This window comes from Hemibagrus wyckioides, linkage group LG22 (genome assembly GCF_019097595.1).
Source record: "Hemibagrus wyckioides isolate EC202008001 linkage group LG22, SWU_Hwy_1.0, whole genome shotgun sequence".
Classification (NCBI taxonomy): domain Eukaryota; kingdom Metazoa; phylum Chordata; class Actinopteri; order Siluriformes; family Bagridae; genus Hemibagrus; species Hemibagrus wyckioides.
In genome coordinates, this window is record NC_080731.1 from 13,281,059 (window position 1) to 13,300,548 (window position 19,490).

The 19,490-nt window shown below is 39.0% G+C and overlaps 1 protein-coding gene across 4 annotated transcripts in view; it reads left to right on the forward strand.

Annotated features, from left to right (window-relative positions):
• Positions 1–1,843: 1,843 nt before the first annotated feature.
• Positions 1,844–19,490, forward strand: part of dnm1b (dynamin 1b) — a 29,830-nt gene continuing 12,183 nt past the window's right edge. For all 4 annotated transcript variants that reach the window (XM_058375688.1, XM_058375689.1, XM_058375686.1 and 1 more), the window contains exons 1-15: positions 1,844–2,242; positions 9,313–9,386; positions 9,912–10,061; positions 10,292–10,495; positions 10,721–10,819; positions 11,839–11,999; positions 12,280–12,422; positions 12,627–12,762; positions 13,266–13,333; positions 14,570–14,708; positions 15,081–15,167; positions 15,251–15,321; positions 15,445–15,496; positions 16,152–16,163; positions 16,898–17,011. In XM_058375688.1, coding sequence (XP_058231671.1) covers positions 2,082–2,242; positions 9,313–9,386; positions 9,912–10,061; positions 10,292–10,495; positions 10,721–10,819; positions 11,839–11,999; positions 12,280–12,422; positions 12,627–12,762; positions 13,266–13,333; positions 14,570–14,708; positions 15,081–15,167; positions 15,251–15,321; positions 15,445–15,496; positions 16,152–16,163; positions 16,898–17,011 — 1,671 coding nt within the window. In that variant the 5' untranslated portion in view covers positions 1,844–2,081. The remainder of the gene's footprint in view (positions 2,243–9,312; positions 9,387–9,911; positions 10,062–10,291; positions 10,496–10,720; positions 10,820–11,838; positions 12,000–12,279; positions 12,423–12,626; positions 12,763–13,265; positions 13,334–14,569; positions 14,709–15,080; positions 15,168–15,250; positions 15,322–15,444; positions 15,497–16,151; positions 16,164–16,897; positions 17,012–19,490) is intronic.

The window sequence follows — 19,490 nt, forward strand, 5'->3', positions numbered from 1 at the left end:
CTGTGGGTTTACTCCGGGTACTCCGGTTTCCTCCCACAGTCCAAAAACATGTACATTAGGTTGTTTGGTCATTCTAAATTGCTCATAGGTGTGAGTGTGTGTGGTTGTCTATATGTGGCCCTGTGATGGACTGGCGACCAGTCCAGGGTGTACCCCTGCCCTTTGCCCAATATGTGCTGGGATAGGCTCACTGTGACCCTAATTAGAAATAAAGCGGGTATAGAAAATGGCTGGATGGACGTTCTTTATATGCTGTGCACTTTATCCTCAATTTATTGATCAGAAGGTTGGGGGCAAGCTGCCACTTCTGACCCCTAACCCTCTCTGCTCCAGGGGCTCGGCATCATGGCTGACCGACCTGTGCTCTGATCCCAACTTCCTAATAAGATGGGATATGGAGGGAAAAGAATTTCACTGTGTTCACTCTCATATGTGAAGAATAAAGGTTCCTTCTTATTCTACTATTATAACTATTGCTTAGCAATACAAATAGAAATATTAATGTTATTTTCAGCAGATATATAAAGCCTGAATAATAAGAAAGAAATATTTTTGCCTCACACCTCTGGGTGTTGGAGTTCAAGTCCCACCTCCACCCTGCATGCACATGTTTGCATGTTCTCTTTTAGCTTCAGGGGGTTTCTCTGGGTACTCCAGTTTTCTCCAAAGACATGTGCATGTGAAATGTGAATGTGTGTGTGTGTGTGTGTGTGAGATTGTGCTCTGCAGTTGGTTGGTACACTGTCCAGAGTGTCCCCTACCTTGTGCCCCTCAGGTTGCCTGTGACCCTGTGTAGGATAAGTGGTACAGAAAATGGATGAATGGGTATTACAAACTAGTCCTGGAGTACCTCCCTGCTCTAAGACACCTGCTTCACATCAAAAGAGTTCTGTATTTATATTTGCATATACATATTTGCAGTTTGTATTGTTCTTAAGCAAGTACCCTGTTTAGTGTGCAGGCTATTTATTAACACATTTTAAAATGTAAAAAATGAAGCTCCTATTCACCCGCAACTGTGTCGTGTGTTGCCCTCTAGTGGTCTGAAACACACACACACACACACACACACACACACACACACACACACACACAGGGTTGCCACGACTGCGATTATGTTATTAAAATGAATAAATATTTAAACACAGTATGTATAACATAAACCTGAGGCAAGTTTTAAAAATGTTTTTATGACATTTTGACTATATATTAAAACAATTCCCAAATTAATTTATTCAAATGGTATTAACATTTATTCTATACAATCAATGTATTCATAAGAAATATAAGTTATGTAAGTCATTATGTCCCTGCAATGATTTATATCATTCAGACATTCATTCATTTTTAATAACTCCTTTATCCTGGTCACGCTCACGGGTGGATCAGGAGTCTATCATGGGAACACTGGGGAGCAGAGCATGGATACACCTGGATGCAGGACCATCACAGAGAACCATGGCAATTTAGCATAGTCAACCCACCATATCAGTATGTTTTTATAAGGTCATAACAACAATAACAACAACAGCACCACCACCAACAATAACAACAACAATAAATTATTATTATTATTATTATTATTATTATTATTATTATTATTATTATTATTATTATTATTATTATTTAATTGTTAATAAATTTTCCTTTTGTTAATCCTGTTCTATGCATAACCTTTCTTTTTCTTTCTTTCTTTCTTTCTTTCTTTCTTTCTTTCTTTCTTTCTTTCTTTCTTTCTTTCTTTCTTTAAAAAGTGCCACTACATACAATGGTCAGTGTTTGTTAATAGTAGAATATTTAGCAATCTGGCAACCCTCATATCAAATCAGCTCATGGTGCTCGTGTGTGTGTGTGTGTGTGAGAGAGAGATGTGCCTCCTGTCTGTGAAGCAGTCCGCTTAAATCTGAGCGAGCCGCTAGACATCATTTGTCACTAGGCATTTGGACATTTAAAGATTTTGGACATCTGGAGGTCAGAACATCACGGTGGCGTTGAAAGGGAACCTATAAAAGGCGGCTCTATAGTGATTCGTTGCTGTTTTTCCCGTTCACTGTGAAGCAGAAGCCCAGCAAGCAGTCAGAATGGGAAACCGGGGGATGGAGGATTTGATTCCGCTGGTGAACCGAATGCAGGATGCGTTTTCTGCGATCGGACAAAATGCCAACCTGGACCTTCCCCAGATCGCCGTGGTTGGCGGTCAGAGCGCAGGGAAAAGCTCTGTACTGGAGAACTTCGTGGGGAAGTAAGTAATGCCAAGGGAACCAGTACAATCTTCATATACCATTAAAATGACTGAAATACAGATATAAACACTAGGCTCATCACACTCCTACAGGACACTGAACTAGATCACAGATTTATACTTTACAATATTTAATAGAATGCTTTCAGCATGTTCTCTTAATAACAAGCATTTGCAATTAAGCAGGTTAATTACAGTAAATAAGATTCATTGTGAACCATCACTAATGTCTACACAGCATCTTCATTTTCTAATGTAACTAGTGCGGTAGCTATAAATAGGACATTTCTCAATTAAAACACCACCACAAGCAAATAACCGAAATAATGAATTATGCCACTGGACCCAGTTCTAATATATTTGAAAGAAAATGATGCTGGTGGTTTTTCTCACTATACATGGAAGATCGATAGGCCAGCTGTCTCTGTGAATTTTAAACAGGCGGATTCGTGAGGAGCTCAAAGGCTGGATGATCCTGTTCACAGTATCACAGTTCACGCATCAACATGATCTTTATTTCTTTTTTACGTTAGTGCTATATTAAGAGGCATATCATCACTTACGTGTTTTTTTTAAAGTTGCTTATAGTACATATGCTATCTATAGGCATAGAAAATTTTTTTAGGGTTCTGCAACGACATAAAAAATGGACGCAAGCCCAGGAATGCATGCGTGGATGGTGCGTGGATAATCCTCCCTCGGCTTTTTTTCTGGACTATGGACATTTTATGGTTTTATGTTTTGACTTTTACTAAATTATCTTAAAATATGATTTGGTGGAATATGATTATCCCACCATGTTTGCTGCATAGAGCAGTCCTGGCGTATTAGATAAAAGGGAAGAGATGACCACTATGCAGGCACGTGACACTCCCACGTCTGTTCACTGTAGGCATAATCTTCCCCAAAATAGAGAGATCCGGGTCTCGTGTTTTCAGGACCAAGGACAGTTCTGCGAAGGGTTTATAGCAGAAATACGCAGTACCCCTGCCCCCTGTGCAGCCTGTGCAATAAACCGTGTCATCCAGTTGAAAGGAAATATATTAACCTGTAATTATATCTAAAATACATGTTTAATACATGGCATGTCAAGAACAGGCATTCAAAATATAAACTGAATTACACAGTACACGTACTGTACACGTACTGTATCCCAAGTGATATCGACACAATTTAAATGCAAATTAATAGGATACATATATTTCCTTTGCATATCGCACTATATAATTGTCAAATTACAGGCAGGTTGTTACTCAGGGTTTTTGTTCGGCTATTGGCGGACAGCAAGAAGGCCTGTGTTTTCCTCACAGACTGGACATTATACGGTAAGGAGAGGCCCCCATTCAAAAACATCCGCTTCATGTGTGCAATCAGCTGCTCGTGCTCTCCACTCTGCACTGACACAGGCAGCTTTGTGCGCCTGTAGCGCGCGACCTCGGAGCAGCGCAGGCACATTCTGGCACTGTCGCCCTGTGTGCTGCGCATGCGCATACTTAGCTGCGATACCCCCAGTGAGAGCAAACAGACTACGTGGTACAAGCAGGGTAAAAGATGCAGGAGTTGTGACTGTGGTCGCCATTTACCTTTGATGTTAGTTTAGCGACTTTATTTGACAGAAAAAACTAACCAGGAACACATGTATCAACTTTTTGAAATGTTTTATTTTTTAACATTAACATTTAAGCAACAACATCTGCGAATTGAAGGATACGTTCTAACAAATACAGAGAAAACCATTATAGTCCCTTTTTTAGCCAGTTATAACAAGATAAATAAAGCAATAAAAACACACTTTTCACAATTTCTTATTCATATTATTTTCATGAAAATTCTGCTAAAAATTGAGCAACTTGAAAAGCACAAGTCAATTGTGACACGTCGAAATGTTAGTTTTGGTTAGTTCGATCCATGGCAGCAGGTTATCCCGACAAAATAAAAGCCTAAAAAGCCTGTGCAATGTGTGTGTGTGTGTGTGTGTGATCTGATCAGAGAGCAGTGTGTGTTCCTGATCTGCCACTTATGTAACGTTCTTTCAGTGTTATGAGATGAATATACTCTGACATTATCTAATGACTGTCATCAGGGACTGTCAATGAACATTAGTGCTCTCTCTCTCTGTCTCTGTCTCTCTTTCTGTCTCTGTCTCTCTTTCCTACTTATCCTTTCTACTGGCAGTTTTAGTATAAGAAATTTTGTTTCTTGTCCTTCTTTGACTTTGAGCACCGTGGATGCTGAGGAGCCTGTAACATCATCTGTCCTGTTAAAGTCTCCACTGATGTTAAAATGCATGCTGCTGTTTATGGAATAATAGATAGTTTGTAAATTTCCCATTGGGATGAATAAAGAATCTATCTATCTATCTATCTATCTATCTATCTATCTATCTATCTATCTATCTATCTATCTATCTATCTATCTATCTATCTAGCTAGCTAGCTAGCTAGCTAGCTCTTTGAAACAAGGAAGGATTTGCAAGACTTGTCATTATACACTACCAGTCAAAAGTTTGGACACACCTTCTAATTCCATGGTCTTTCCTGATGTTTATTTCTTTCTACATTGTAAAACAATGCTGAAGGCGGCCGAAATACACAATAATGTCCTTTGAACAGTTGATATTGAGATATGTCTGCTACTGATGCTCTGTAAAGCCTTCATAACGGCTCTAATCTGAGGTGCTGTTAATTGGTGATTTCTGAGGCTGGTAACTCTAAATGAACTTCTCCTCTGCAGCAGAGGTCAGTTTTGGTCTTGCTTTACTGGGATGGTCTTCATGTGAGCCAGTTTCATCATGGTGCTTGATGGGTTTTGCAAATGCACTTGACAATACTGTTCTTGCAAGAACTATTCCAGAACACCTGACCTTCCTGTCTTAAAATAACAACTGACTGTTGTTTTTTGTTGTCATTACATATGGATTACTTAAGTCCATGTGTGTTATTTCATAGTTTTGAAATCTCCAGTATTGTTCTAGAATGTAGAAAATAAATCCCTAAACAAAAAACATTGAATTAAAAGGTGTGTCCAAAGTTTTGACTGGTAGTGTATATGTTGTAAAAAACAAGTTTTCAAAATCTTCTTCTTCTTCTTCTTCTTTCGGCTTTTCCCTTCAGGGGAAAATCTTCTGCATCCTCAACACTTGCATCCACTAGCTTCATATCCTCATTTATTACATCCATACATTCAAAGTTTCAGAAAAATCAACATTAAATACAGTAAAATGTTGGTTATGGTACTGTGAAAGGAATGCATGAGGAAAGTGTAACCTACTTCAGTGTGTAAAACTAGCTATCTACCCAACTCAGATGAATCATTTTTGTGTTTGCATGTAGCATGTCTTGTTTTTACTTACACTAAGAAAGGGAATATGTGATCACTCAGATTTAAGAGGTTTCTCATCAAAACTCAGTTTCATTTGCTTTCATTTTGCTTCATTTTAATTTCATTCATTTACTAAATTAGGTGCTAATTACTAGATTGAATTATATAAAGTAAGTTTTAAAGGGTTTACCTAGTATTACATTTTCAGAGCAATTTAATGAAAGTGTGACATTTCTGAGCCAATAAATAAACAAATATAGAATATATATATCCATATATATCATCCAAGCTTCCTACTTCAGTGAGTTTGCATACAAAGTGCAGAAGTTTCTTTCTTTCTTTCTTTCTTTCTTTCTTTCTTTCTTTCTTTCTTTCTTTCTTTCTTTCTTTCTTTCTTTCTTTCTTTCTTTCTTTCTTTCTTTACTCAAAAAAATTTATTCTCCTTTGGGCATTTCTTTGTCTCCTTCCTCACCTGATAGTGTTGCACCACCTCCTTCTTACTAATGTAGGAAATACATTCAAATTATCAAAGTAGACAGACAAAACAGATGCAAGGCCTTAGATTCAGGTTTGACCTTAGACTTCGCAGATTGACTTGCAAGCAGTTCATTGCACCAATTGACATTGATGTAAACACAAATCCAGCACTTTCTGCTGCTCACTTTGCTCTGTGAAAATCCTTTCATTCTACTAGTAAATTGAATATTTCTTAATGTAAACATGTCTCTATAAAAAGCAGGATTCCAGACGTTATTATATGTTACTCTAAGCTGGCTTTTGTCGAGAGTCTTTGTGTTTATCCATTTAATCTGAAAGACCTACACTGCAAAATACAGTAAACAACTGAATACATTCAATACAAGCACAACATCTCAGTATCCCAGTGCATGTTTACATCTTCAATTACGTTCTTCATTCACTTAGAAGATATAAGAACTGCACAGTGTCAGGGACTGTCACTGAAAGCAGACCTAGCCGAGTTATATAGCAGCAGAAAAAAAATTGTGGAAAAAATTTTTATTTAGTGATTTATCTTTAAAAAAAAAGAGAGAGATAAGAATAAAGTCAGGCTCCCAAGTGGCACAACAACAAAACATTTATACAACAGCAGCTCTTGGTGTCAATGGTGGGATGGGATAAAACAACCCTGATAGTGCTCTCTGGGTGGAGCAGTCTGAAAAAATATGGATGCTTTGCCCCACCCACCTCAGTTGGTACCTGTCACATGATCAGGGACAGGTAGGTAATGGATAGGAGATGGCAAGAATATCTGGCAGAAATTGGGGAAAAAAGACAAACATATCTTTTGACGCTATTAAAATGGTGACTGATCACCACTCACATCAAAACACAATCAGTTTGCACGTACAGCTTCTTTGCAGCCATAAACTATTTCATAGTAGTTAAGCATTAAAAGATAATAATTGTCACCATTCCATAATGTTTTACCCTGTGTCCCAATTTGCTTGCTATCCTTGCTATATAGTATAGGTCAGAATTAGTGTCTCCCAAATTATAATATACTGAAATGATTATCCCAAAAGTTTGTATATGATCTACCATTTCTAGTAGATCTTCAAAGTGTGTATGCATGGACACTTTTTCCTGATAATATTGCCCACTGCTTTTAGAGCGAGGGAAGATGAGTTTTGTGAGGGTTTGCTTTGCCATTATAGATTATTTGAAATATGGGAAAAGTAAATCAAATTAAATTAAATTCTGTAGTAGTGTAGAAGAATAGCTGAAATAAAGTGAGGAATTAGTATGTCTTCATATTTTAATATTTTAATTGACTATCCCTGGTCTATTACAGAGTAATAATTTTAGAGAAAAGGAAGACAAATATTAGAGTAAATCTGATGACTAACTGTTAGTGTCTGAGGCTGTGCTGTGAGACTGTATGTGTGAATATGTGTGATAGAGTCAGTAAATGTGTCTGTGTGTGAAAATCTAAGCTAAATGCCATTGCTGTGGAGCTGCTGCCACAGACCTGCACTGCAGTGTGTATTCAGCTGTGCTGCAGTTCTGTGTATGCCACACTCAGGGTGTATGACAAAAGTACAGCACAGGCTTTAGTTTTTTTGTGCCTGCTGTCTGTATCACACCACCTACACGTAGCACCATTACACTCATCAGCCTAGGCAGGGGTCCTCTGCCATTTAGTTGCCCATTAACAGGTACAAACTCACACATCACCATCCACTATCTACAGTAACACTTAAAGAAAATCACAAGTAAAGAAATTTTTTTGCATGATGATACACTATATTGCCAAAAGTATTCGCTCACCTGCCTTGACTCGCATATGAGACATAAGTGACATATAAGTGACATCCCATTCCTAATCCATAGGGTTCAATATGACGTCGGTCCACCCTTTGCAGCTATAACAGCTTCAACTCTTCTGGGAAGGCTGTCCACAAGGTTTAGGAGTGTGTTTATGGGAATTTTTGACCATTCTTCCAGAAGCGCATTTGTGAGGTCACACACTGATGTTGGACGAGAAGGTCTGGCTCTCAGTCTCCGCTCTAATTCATCCCAAAGGTGTTCTATCGGGTTGAGGTCAGGACTCTGTGCAGGCCAGTCAAGTTCATCCACACCAGACTCTGTCATCCATGTCTTTATGGACCTTGCTTTGTGCACTGGTGCACAGTCATGTTGGAAGAGGAAGGGGCCAGCTCCAAACTGTTCCCACAAAGTTGGGAGCATGGAATTGTCCAAAATGTCTTGGTATGCTGAAGCATTCAGAGTTCCTTTCACTGGAACTAAGGGGCCAAGCCCAGCTCCTGAAAAACAACCCCACACCATAATCCCCCCTCCACCAAACTTTACACTTGGCACAATGCAGTCAGACAAGTACCGTTCTCCTGGCAACCGCCAAACCCAGACTCGTCCATCAGATTGCCAGATGGAGAAGCACGATTCGTCACTCCAGAGAACGCGTCTCCACTGCTCTAGAGTCCAGTGGCGGCGTGCTTTACACCACTGCATCCGACGCTTGGCATTGCACTTGGTGATGTATGGCTTGGATGCAGCTGCTCGGCCATGGAAACCCATTCCATGAAGCTCTCTGCGCACTGTTCTTGAGCTAATCTGAAGGCCACATGAAGTTTGGAGGTCTGTAGCGATTGACTCTGCAGAAAGTTGGCGACCTCTTCGCACTATGCGCCTCAGCATCCGCTGACCCCGCTCCGTCAGTTTACGTGGCCTACCACTTCGTGGCTGAGTTGCTGTCATTCCCAAACACTTCCACGTTCTTATAATACAGCTGACAGTTGACTGTGGAATATTTAAGAGCGAGGAAATTTCACGACTGGATTTGTTGCACAGGTGGCATCCTATCACAGTTCCACGCTGGAATTCACTGAGCTCCTGAGAGCGACCCATTCTTTCACAAATGTTTGTAAAAACAGTCTGCATGCCTAGGTGCTTGATTTTATACACCTGTGGCCATGGAAGTGATTAGAACACCTGATTCTGATTATTTGGATGGGTGAGCGAATACTTTTGGCAATATAGTGTATGTCTTATGACAGTGGTATAATAAAATGTTGGGTGTTGATTTGGGAGGTTGTCTTTAGTCATTTATTATTCTACTGATTATCAGTCTCAAGGTTGTCTACTGTCTCAGTTGACCTTGGTTATTTTTATATATCCTGAATTTAGACTTTTAATTTTTCAAACTTGGTGATTTCTCCCTTTTTTTTTTAGAGTTGCTGATGTCTGTAATATATTTTTTCTGTTTTAAGGGACTTTCTGCCTCGAGGCTCTGGCATCGTGACTCGTCGCCCCCTGGTGTTGCAGCTGATCACCTGTCCAACAGGTAACAACAACTCGACATGCAAACTGGGTCCAGGGTTACTTTTGTGGCCCCTTAGAATAATACTTACATTTAAATGTGCTTAGAAATGCCATCAAAGTGGAGCGAAACTATTCAAATGTCAAATAAATTTTTTAAATAATTAATTTTTTAAAAATATTTTTTGTTACATACACAACACAGCATGCAGTGAAATTTATTATTTTTATTCTTATAAAATTTATTATTATATTTATTGACTGTCCATGTCATAAAAATATATTTATTTTGCTAAATAAATCTCAATTCAGAGCAATAAATATAATATGTGGTGTACAAAAATCTGGCTGAAATACAACTCTATTCATATGTGTTCCAGCCGAGGGCCCAAGTGGTGCTTTGCCTGATCGCAACAGAAAAGAATCCATTGTCTGTTGAAATCAGTAGCCCAATATATTAAGCACTGAACTACCCATGTCCTCTGCAAGTTGTAACTCTTCTAATTGAAATTCTCCAATTTTTTTCATAAAGTCATGATTTTTTTTGCAGAGTATGCTGAGTTTCTCCACTGCAAAGGGAAAAAGTTCATTGATTTTGAGGAAGTGCGTCAGGAGATTGAAGCAGAAACAGATCGCGTTACTGGACAGAACAAAGGCATCTCTCCAGTACCAATCAACCTGAGAGTCTACTCCCCACACGGTAAAACATACAGTACATACAACACCCAAACCTGACTGTCTACTGGACCAGACTGCATATGTGCCACTTTACAGATTCAAAATTTATTACAGTAAACATAGCAATTTGGGGACCAGACAAATGCTGCCACAAAGTCCAAACTGACAGATATTTACCATTTATCTTCAGTTTACCATTTACCTTAAGTTTAAGACACTTAAGATATAAAACCTATTTTCCTTCCTCTCCAGTCCTGAATCTGACTCTGGTGGACTTGCCTGGAATGACCAAAGTGCCAGTGGGGGATCAGCCAGCTGATATTGAGTCCCAGATCAGAGACATGATCATGCAGTTTGTTACAAAGGAGAACTGCCTCCTGCTGGCCGTCTCTCCTGCCAACTCAGACCTCGCCAACTCAGATGCCCTCAAGATTGCCAAGGAAGTGGACCCTCAAGGTGTGAAATACAGTGTTTAATCCATATCAGTCTAGCAGCCATGTCTACTGTGTTTTGCTTCTGAGTAACCTTGTCGTAAATGGCCAAATGTACCGAATGTGTAAAAGTAGGTGTTGTAGTTTTTAATGTTAGCTGATGGTGAGAGGTGTTTTTTTCTGGAGTGTTTGTGTTCTTTTTCCATTTTTGTGTGTGACTATGCATGTGTATATGTGTTCCTCTGAGCAGGCGTGAGAACGATTGGTGTGATAACTAAACTGGACCTGATGGATGAGGGCACAGATGCACGTGAAATCTTGGAGAACAAGCTTCTTCCTCTGCGTAGAGGTACATTTCATTTCAAGTACTTTAAGTTCATTCTGTCCCTAGTCCATAATCTAATGTGCATCATCGCTGAGTCAGCAAGTTATTTTTAGGCCAGCAGTGAAGAGGGACAGAGGGTACTCTTCAGTGATGTGTCTTTCTAAGAGTGAATATCCATCTTAATTCTCAGAAACATCAGAATAAAAAAAATATCCTGCTATAGATCAGGGGTTCTCAATTTTTTGTTCCCAGGGACCTCTTCCAGCAAAAAAATACTGATTCCATTGTAATGAAATGTTGCTACCACAAGGGTTCCCAGTTCAAACTTGAGCTTGGTTTGCTGTCATTGTTGAGTGAGGCTGTTCTCCTCCTGTCCATGTAGGAGTTTTCTCATCCATGCTGTATACCCACTTTGTGTGAAGATTTTCCTTGATGTGATGCTCTCGATCCACTGTGATCCTGACTGGGAGTGGTTAGTGGTTGGTAAAGATAAAAAATATTCATAATTCATTCATTATCCTCAGTAACTCTGTTTGGGATTACACTTGGCCAGAGGTTGGAATACACCCAGGATGGGACACCAGTCTATCACAGGGCACTATGCACACAAATGTACACACTCATTCACACACAAGAGCAAGTTATCTTAGCCAATCCACCTACAGGCATGTCTTTGGAAAGTGGGAGGAAACTAGAGAATTCAGAGGAAACCACAGGAACAGTGGAGAGCATGTGAAACTCTGAACACACAGTAAGCCAAGCTCATGATCGAACCACAGACCCTGGAGCTGTGAGGTGGAAACACTACCCACTTCACATCACATGTGAACAAAAAAAAAACCTCTGCACAATCTACCCAAATCACAGACTTTTTAAAATTATTATTAAAAATGCAGTAAAATAGAATTAAGTAGCCGGGGTTTACAATGATGCAGGGGTAAATATTTAAAGTATGAAAAATCCTATTGAGAATAATTACTCTAGGGTTTTTGTACACATACAAACCAGTGGTCTGGCTTGCTGATATCTGATGCCCCCTGTAGGCTACATTGGAGTTGTGAATCGCAGTCAGAAAGATATTGATGGAAAAAAGGACATTACTGCTGCCATGGCAGCTGAGAGGAAGTTCTTCCTCAGCCACCCTTCCTATCGCCACCTGGCAGATCGCATGGGGACGCCTTACCTGCAGAAAGTCCTCAATCAGGTAAGAGACAGTAGACATACCTTAAAGCTTAATGTGCCATTTTGTATAGAATAACAAATACAATGAAAGTAAGTATATATATATATATATATATATATATATATATATATATATATATATATATATATATATATATATACCTAGCTCAAAGAATGGGAATAAAATACTATGTGGCACATCATTAGATATTTCAATATTACATGTTGACTTAACCTGATTCACTTGCATCAGGTTAATTTACAGGCAGAGTAAACAAATCATGTGGATTTTGTGTTTGCAGCAACTGACCAATCACATTCGAGACACGCTGCCAGGGCTGAGGAACAAGCTGCAAAGCCAGCTGCTGTCCATTGAAAAAGAAGTGGAAGAGTACAAGAACTTCCGCCCAGATGATCCCTCCCGCAAGACCAAAGCCCTTCTTCAGTCAGTAAAATTATTGTGCTGTCATTCTTTAAAAAAAAAAATCTAGCATGTATACAAATTTGTTATACAAATAGGGTTTATTCTGGGTGACAGTAATTCATTTTTCTGATGCAATTCATTTTACTCCTATAGTGCCATTTCAAGTTTGGCATTTCAGCATATACATGAGCTGATCAGCTGAGCAGCTGCTTTCTTTTCTTACAGAATGGTTCAGCAGTTTGCAGTGGATTTTGAGAAGTGTATTGAAGGATCTGGTGATCAGATCGACACTTATGAACTGTCAGGGGGAGCCAGGATCAACCGTATCTTTCATGAGCGTTTCCCTTTTGAACTGGTCAAGGTGATTATAATAAATTCTTCTGAATAATTTCTCTAACACGGGGCAGTTGGCTTCGTTTGACTTGACAGTTTGTAATTGTTAAGCGTGATAGAGTCACTAACTCCCACCATCACTCATACATCATTTAAAGTGACAAATAAATAAATAAATAAATAGAAAATGTGCAACTCTGTTCTGGCTAAGTGTAGAGATCATTATCTGACCAGAAAACTGTAAATAGAAGTCTAGGAGTCTAAGTATTACTTGTCAATAGATAGACAGTGGATGGAAGAGTTAATGGAACAGCCTTTTTTAATGACCGTTTTGGGCTAGTTTCAAGCCTTTTGTGTAGATGTTGAGATCTAGTTGACCTGGGAATTCTTCCAAAACCTGCCAAACCTGGTTAATGATATTAGCTCTACTGAATGCAATTCACACATAGGAAACACACAGATATATTGTATTTGATTTTAGTGTTTTTTGCTTTGCAATGTCTTTCTTCTCCCTGTCTTTTCAATGTTTAGATGGAATTTGATGAAAAAGAGTTGCGTAAGGAAATCAGCTATGCTATTAAAAACATCCATGGTATCAGGTGCGTGCACACACACACACACACACACACACACACACACTGACATTAACTTTTTTTTCATCAGGATCAAGCATTCCACAGCATTATGCTGTGGATTATATAGTATATTATATAACTAAATCTAATATATAAAACATGAAACATAGTACATACAGTCAAGGGAATGAGAAATCACACCATCCATAAATTTTGATTTTATTTATCAGTGTCTAAATAAAAATTGTGTGGTTTTTAGCAACTCTCCATAAAGTTTATGGTTTCACAGCTTAGGTTTGCAAAATGGACTGGCAAGATCAAGGTGGTGTTGGTTGGTCATCGCCTACCATGCCATGTTTGGTGAAATCCAAGTTCAGAGTATCACAACAACACCTCATAGCAAGTGTTAAACATGTTGGTGAAGTGGTTTGAGCTCATTGCAGTCAAACAATGGACCTGTGAAACTTGCAGTTATTGAGACAAGAATGAACTCCACTTGATACCAGAATTTTCTTGAGACAAATGTGAGGCCATCTGTCCTGCAGCTTAATCTGGGCCAAAATTGGGTCATGTAAGAGGACAGTGATCTCTAGCACACAAGCAACTTATCTGAATGGCTAAAAAAAATCAACTCCAGACCTCAATCCCATTGTGCCGCTGTTGTAGGAGAGCATCAGAGATGCATGCAAATGCCCTCAAACATCAGTGAACTGATGCAATGCTGTAAAACTAGCACCACGTACAATAATCTGAAGCTATCATGGCTACAGACTCACTGAAACTGGATGTGAAACACTAACTGAAACTCTTGACCTTTTTTCCATGCATTATTCCGTGCATTGTGCTGCTGCCACATGATGTCTGATGCCTGATTTGGTAATTGCATGAATGAGCAGGTCAAGTCAAGTCAAGTCAAGACGATTTTACTGTCATTTTGAAAATATATAGCTGATGTGGTGCCCAGTGAAATGAAACATCATTCCTCCAGGAACTGCATAAAGACACAGATCTACATACGACAACACAGAACTAAGGGCTAAAAAGTAAATTAACCTATCTACATATAGTGCATGTGTGCAATCTTGTGCAAATAGTGCAAGACAAGAAAAAGGGCAAGACAATACAATACAATACTCTACAAGACAGTTGTACTTAAAGTGGCTAGGTGTAAAATGGAATGCATTTTGCAATACTTCAATATATATCTGTCAAATAAGCATCTCTCTCTCTCTCTCTCTCTCTCTCTCTCTCTCTTACTAGGACTGGCCTCTTCACCCCTGATATGGCCTTTGAGACAATTGTGAAGAGACAGATAGCTAAGATCAAAGAGCCATGTCAGAAATGTGTGGACCTGGTCATCTCTGAGCTGGTCAATACAGTCAGACAGTGCACTAAGAAGGTAAGCCTACATATGTGTACTTATCACTCTGACAAAATACCTTTTTAGTCATTTTTGTACAGTCTAAAAACAGTGAGGTTATGTAGTGGTTATTGCACAGAAGCATCAAACCCTGTTTATGGGCCTAACAATTTGAACAAAGCTTTCTGGTCACAAGCACAGAACTGCTGCCAAAATGCTTTGCCAACTGTTGTGTCTTGTGTTTATTTAAGTAACAGTTTAACTGAAATGCAATTTCCTTGATAAGCTTAAATATGGTCTAGACTTTCAGTTTTGTACTGGGTCTATACAAATAGTAATGAAAGTCTTTGTCCATGAACTAGTGTCATATTCTTCCAAGTGTAAAGGTCTGCTTTGGTTTGTGCTAAACAGCTGGCTCAGTATCCAATGCTGAGGGAGGAAATGGAGAGGATTGTCACACAGCATATCAGAGACAGAGAGAGTCGCACAAAGGACCAGGTTTGACTATATTATCCACATCTATCCACATCTATAAATTATGCATACACCTGCATGTGATTGTTTTCTCATTTTTGTTGTAGGTGATGCTATTGATTGACATTGAGCTGGCCTACATGAACACCAACCATGAGGATTTCATTGGTTTTGCCAAGTAAGATCATATGCCTTTATTAAAGCCACTGTGTATAGTTTCTATACAGTGGAGTTCAGAAATGTTGTACTGGTTTACTGTGTTGTGCAATTAGATGTGAATTTGTTGGATTTTGCTTGACAGTGCCCAGCAGAGAAGCAGTCAGATGAGTAAAAAGAAGGCTGCAGGGAATCAGGTAGGCATCAGCAGCCCACCTACACAAACTCTGGTTTGGTTAACCAGATATCATTAAAACATTCTTGGACATTAATGAATATTTTAAACATGCAGTTAAAAGTTAAAAATCCTTCAGTATTTATAACAATAGGTTCATTTCAAAGGCCGTCTTTAGGCTTCTGTTAACATCATTCAGGCCCTGAAGTTAACCCTGAAGTGATCTTCTCATCTCTATTCCTTGTCCCTTTTGCTTAAAATACACCTTATGAGACATAAACAGTGTCATTTTGTCCATTGTATTTAGATTATTCCTCATACACAGCAGAGTGCCTTAAAAAAACACAATCCGGTCCTTTAAGACACTTTATCACTGACTGAACACTAAAACATGTGGCATAATAAAGTACTGTAAATGTTATGGATATTAGACACTACAATGATTGTTATTCACGCCGTTATTAGAAGTGTTTAATAATAATACTTGTTGACTGTGTCATTGAGTGGCATGCACCCCTAAGTTATATCTCCTCTGGCTGTATTTCTTTTTGCTCCTCTACTATTTTCCACTTTCTGTCGCTCTTTTCTCTCCACCCTGTCTTTTTCAGCTTATCTAATTACTTCTCTTAAACCCTCTCCTTTGCTTTGCCACTGTTGCTATGGAAACGGCAACACAGGAAGAGATAATGGTAAGTTTGCAGAGTGTTTGTCTCAAAGGTGTGTGTGTGTGTGTGTTTGTGTGCGCACAATAAGTTGCTAACTATATTTTGCAAACTAAATAAATGCAACATTTCTATATGTATAATTATATACAACATTACACCCTAGCTCTGTTGAATTCTGATTGGTCAGAAGGTTGTGAATTAGTTGATAACAGCAGCTCTAACAGTGGTTCTAGATAGAATTCAACTCAAAAGCTTATGTTAATCCTGTAATAACTTATCATTTCTGTAGTAGTAGGACCTAACTTTAATGGGCTTGTGTGCTGGACACTTCATAGATTTATTCATCATAGAAATATGTATTATAATGCTATGTTGAAGCTTTCTGTATGATGTGTTATGTTATGTGACAGGTGGCAGAGATGGCTGCAGTTGTGGGTTATGGTTTCACTAAAGATGGTAAATAGCAACCAGATTAAAAAAATAGCATAATCTTTGGTTAGAAACAAGGCAAAGACAAAATCACAAAAAACAGGGAAACAACCCAGGTCAAATATCACGAACAGAACTGACTGCATACTACACAATGACTGAAAGTCTATTTATAGGGGATGGATGATTGAGCTCGAGTGCAATGTATCAGAAATCAGAGAAATGTGAATATGTCCAGGCATGCTGTTGTACACACACACACACACACACACATAGTGCTTTATCTGCTGCACTAAGCCTTTAAGTCTTTTTAATATGCCTGTGTGTAGGTGATCAGAAAGGGCTGGCTAACCATCAATAACATTGGTATCATGAAGGGAGGGGCGAAAGAGTACTGGTTTGTGCTGACTGCTGAGACTCTGTCCTGGTACAAAGATGATGAGGTGAGTTCATCCTTTCACCACTCTTTTCTCAAACTCCCCCCAAAACACCACAACCCATTTAATCACATCCATGTGATCTGCACACACTTTCTCTGGAGTTTGTCAAACCAACGTAATGAGGTGGATGATATACTCTACTCTGGTTTTTTTGTTTTTTTTTCAAAATACTTTTGGAGGAGTGACCACAAGCAGATAGGCTCAGCTCACATTATCTAGCCAAAGTACAAATTACTATAATATTTTCTTTTCACTGCAGTCTTTTGCACATTTGGTATTTTGCAAACATGATCATGAGCCTAGTTGGTCAATACTGACTTTTCACAAGTAGAAATAAAAATGCAGATGCCTGTGACCACACTGAGTGTTGCCAATTCTAATGGTTATATTATTGAGCTCCTGAATATAAGATTTTAGCCTGCCATCTAGAATCACAACCAGCTATCACTGTGTGCTTTTCATTTTTCCTCTGTAGCTAAATATTTTTGGCATCTGAATAGCTGGGGGTTCCTGGTTCTTTGAACTAACCACCCCCTGGAAAGTTATACAGTTTGAACACTGCCTAAATCATCAAATGTTTACTTTAATGCATGCATACTTCAGGGGTTTTGGTTGCCTTGAAGTGTATTTAGGCTACGTGTCTTGGAACCCATTTTCTGTGTAATTAATGCCCTGGCTGTAATGTATTGTTTGGCATTTGCTGTTCTTCTGCTCCCCCGAGGCAGTGGTATGGATGGTAGATGAAGACATAGCAAAATGTAAAAAATGTTGAAAAAAAAGAAAATGCAGGATCTTTATTCTTTAGCTCCAAACACAACACAAGACAGCCTTTCCATAGGGCTCTGTATGTGTGTGTGTCTGTGTGTGTGTGTGTATGTGTATGTGTGTGTGTCCTACGGTGGGTCGATGACCCCCACCCCCATCCAACACACCAGACGTCAGGCATTTAGCTGGGCTTGATCAGACTGTGCTGGTGGGGCTGCTCTGGGCCTTAGGGAGGAGGCATCTGGTTTTCATTACCTTACATACCAGACTCTAAGTCTGCGATCCAACACTTCTGCAAACCCCTGTGAAGCCCAGCACTTCCTAAAGTCTGCAAAAATCTGAAGCTAATAGAAAACATCCTCCTCTCCTGAAGGAGATTTGAGGTGACAAGAGAGTCAAATCAATGTCTGGTTTTGATTTCCAATAGTGATATGGCAAGAATGTGAAATGTTTCTGGTTGCAAGTCTGTCTTTATATTCATGGAATTTATTCTTCATGCCATGAGTGATACGAAGAATACAGCAAGAATACTCTGACATAAAGAGTCATTTTTATTTTTTCATGATACACAGTGCAGTCCTTCTTTTTTCATACACATGTGGTGCATTACACACACACCCACACCCACCCACACACACACACACACACACACACACACACACATACACAATGCTATGTGCAAAGGTTTACATATCCTTAGGACAAATTTAGACAAAACAGGACAAATTTAATTCATTGCAAAAAAAGAACATAGAAATTATTCTTTAATATATAGTTTCTTTATCATTTCTTTAGTATCACAAGTAACCTAAATGGTTCAAAATCACAATTAACCAGAGGTCATACAGGCACTTCTTCAAATCAGGTCTGTAACCTGAGACTGGCATAACTGGCAACTGTTGACTACTTTTCATTTTTTACCATCAAAGTTTAAAACAGAATCATAATAATCATTTTTCACATTTTTCAACCTTTTGCACTAAACACTTCAATGGCATCCAGAGCCATGGTGATGTGCCTGTTCGATTGCATGTCATAGGGATTCAGTGTGCTTTCTCCTGATCAGCCTAACCAATGTGCAGACTACTGTACAATCACTACATCCTGAACAGGTAGTCTGAACACTGGGCAAGCGGGCCAGGCCTCTGAGTCCACAGACATGCAGAAGGACCAAACACTCCAAACTGCTCCAACCGAGAATTAATACATGCATCGATCCTTAGGAGGAAAATACAGATCAATATACAGTATTAGGTTTGACTTCACTTTATGAAGAATAACAGTAATAACTACACTTTATGCATTATTTATTTATTTATTAATTATCTTAGAGCAATTCTTATTTCTGTCTGCATAAAAATCTGGATCTGTGGATTCTGCTTTTATTTAAAGAAAACCCGACATCAGTGTATAATAACAAGGTGCAAGTGTCCAACACTAAATATAACACACTGGCTAATCAGACAGGAAGCCGGCATGTGTCTACAGACTTGTTTATATCACTGGACATCATCCACAATCTGACTCCTGCATTGTCTCATTTCATTCCAAAGCTCATCTGCACACATGCAGGCTATAAATACTTGAAAAGACTAAAAAGGATACCTCTGAGTTCCTGCGTCTTTTGCCAAATGGCGTCGGCGACCAGACGTCTTCTCGTTCCTCTCAAAAAACTTCGTCCATCCTTTCCTCCCTCCATCCCTCCCTCTCTCTTTCT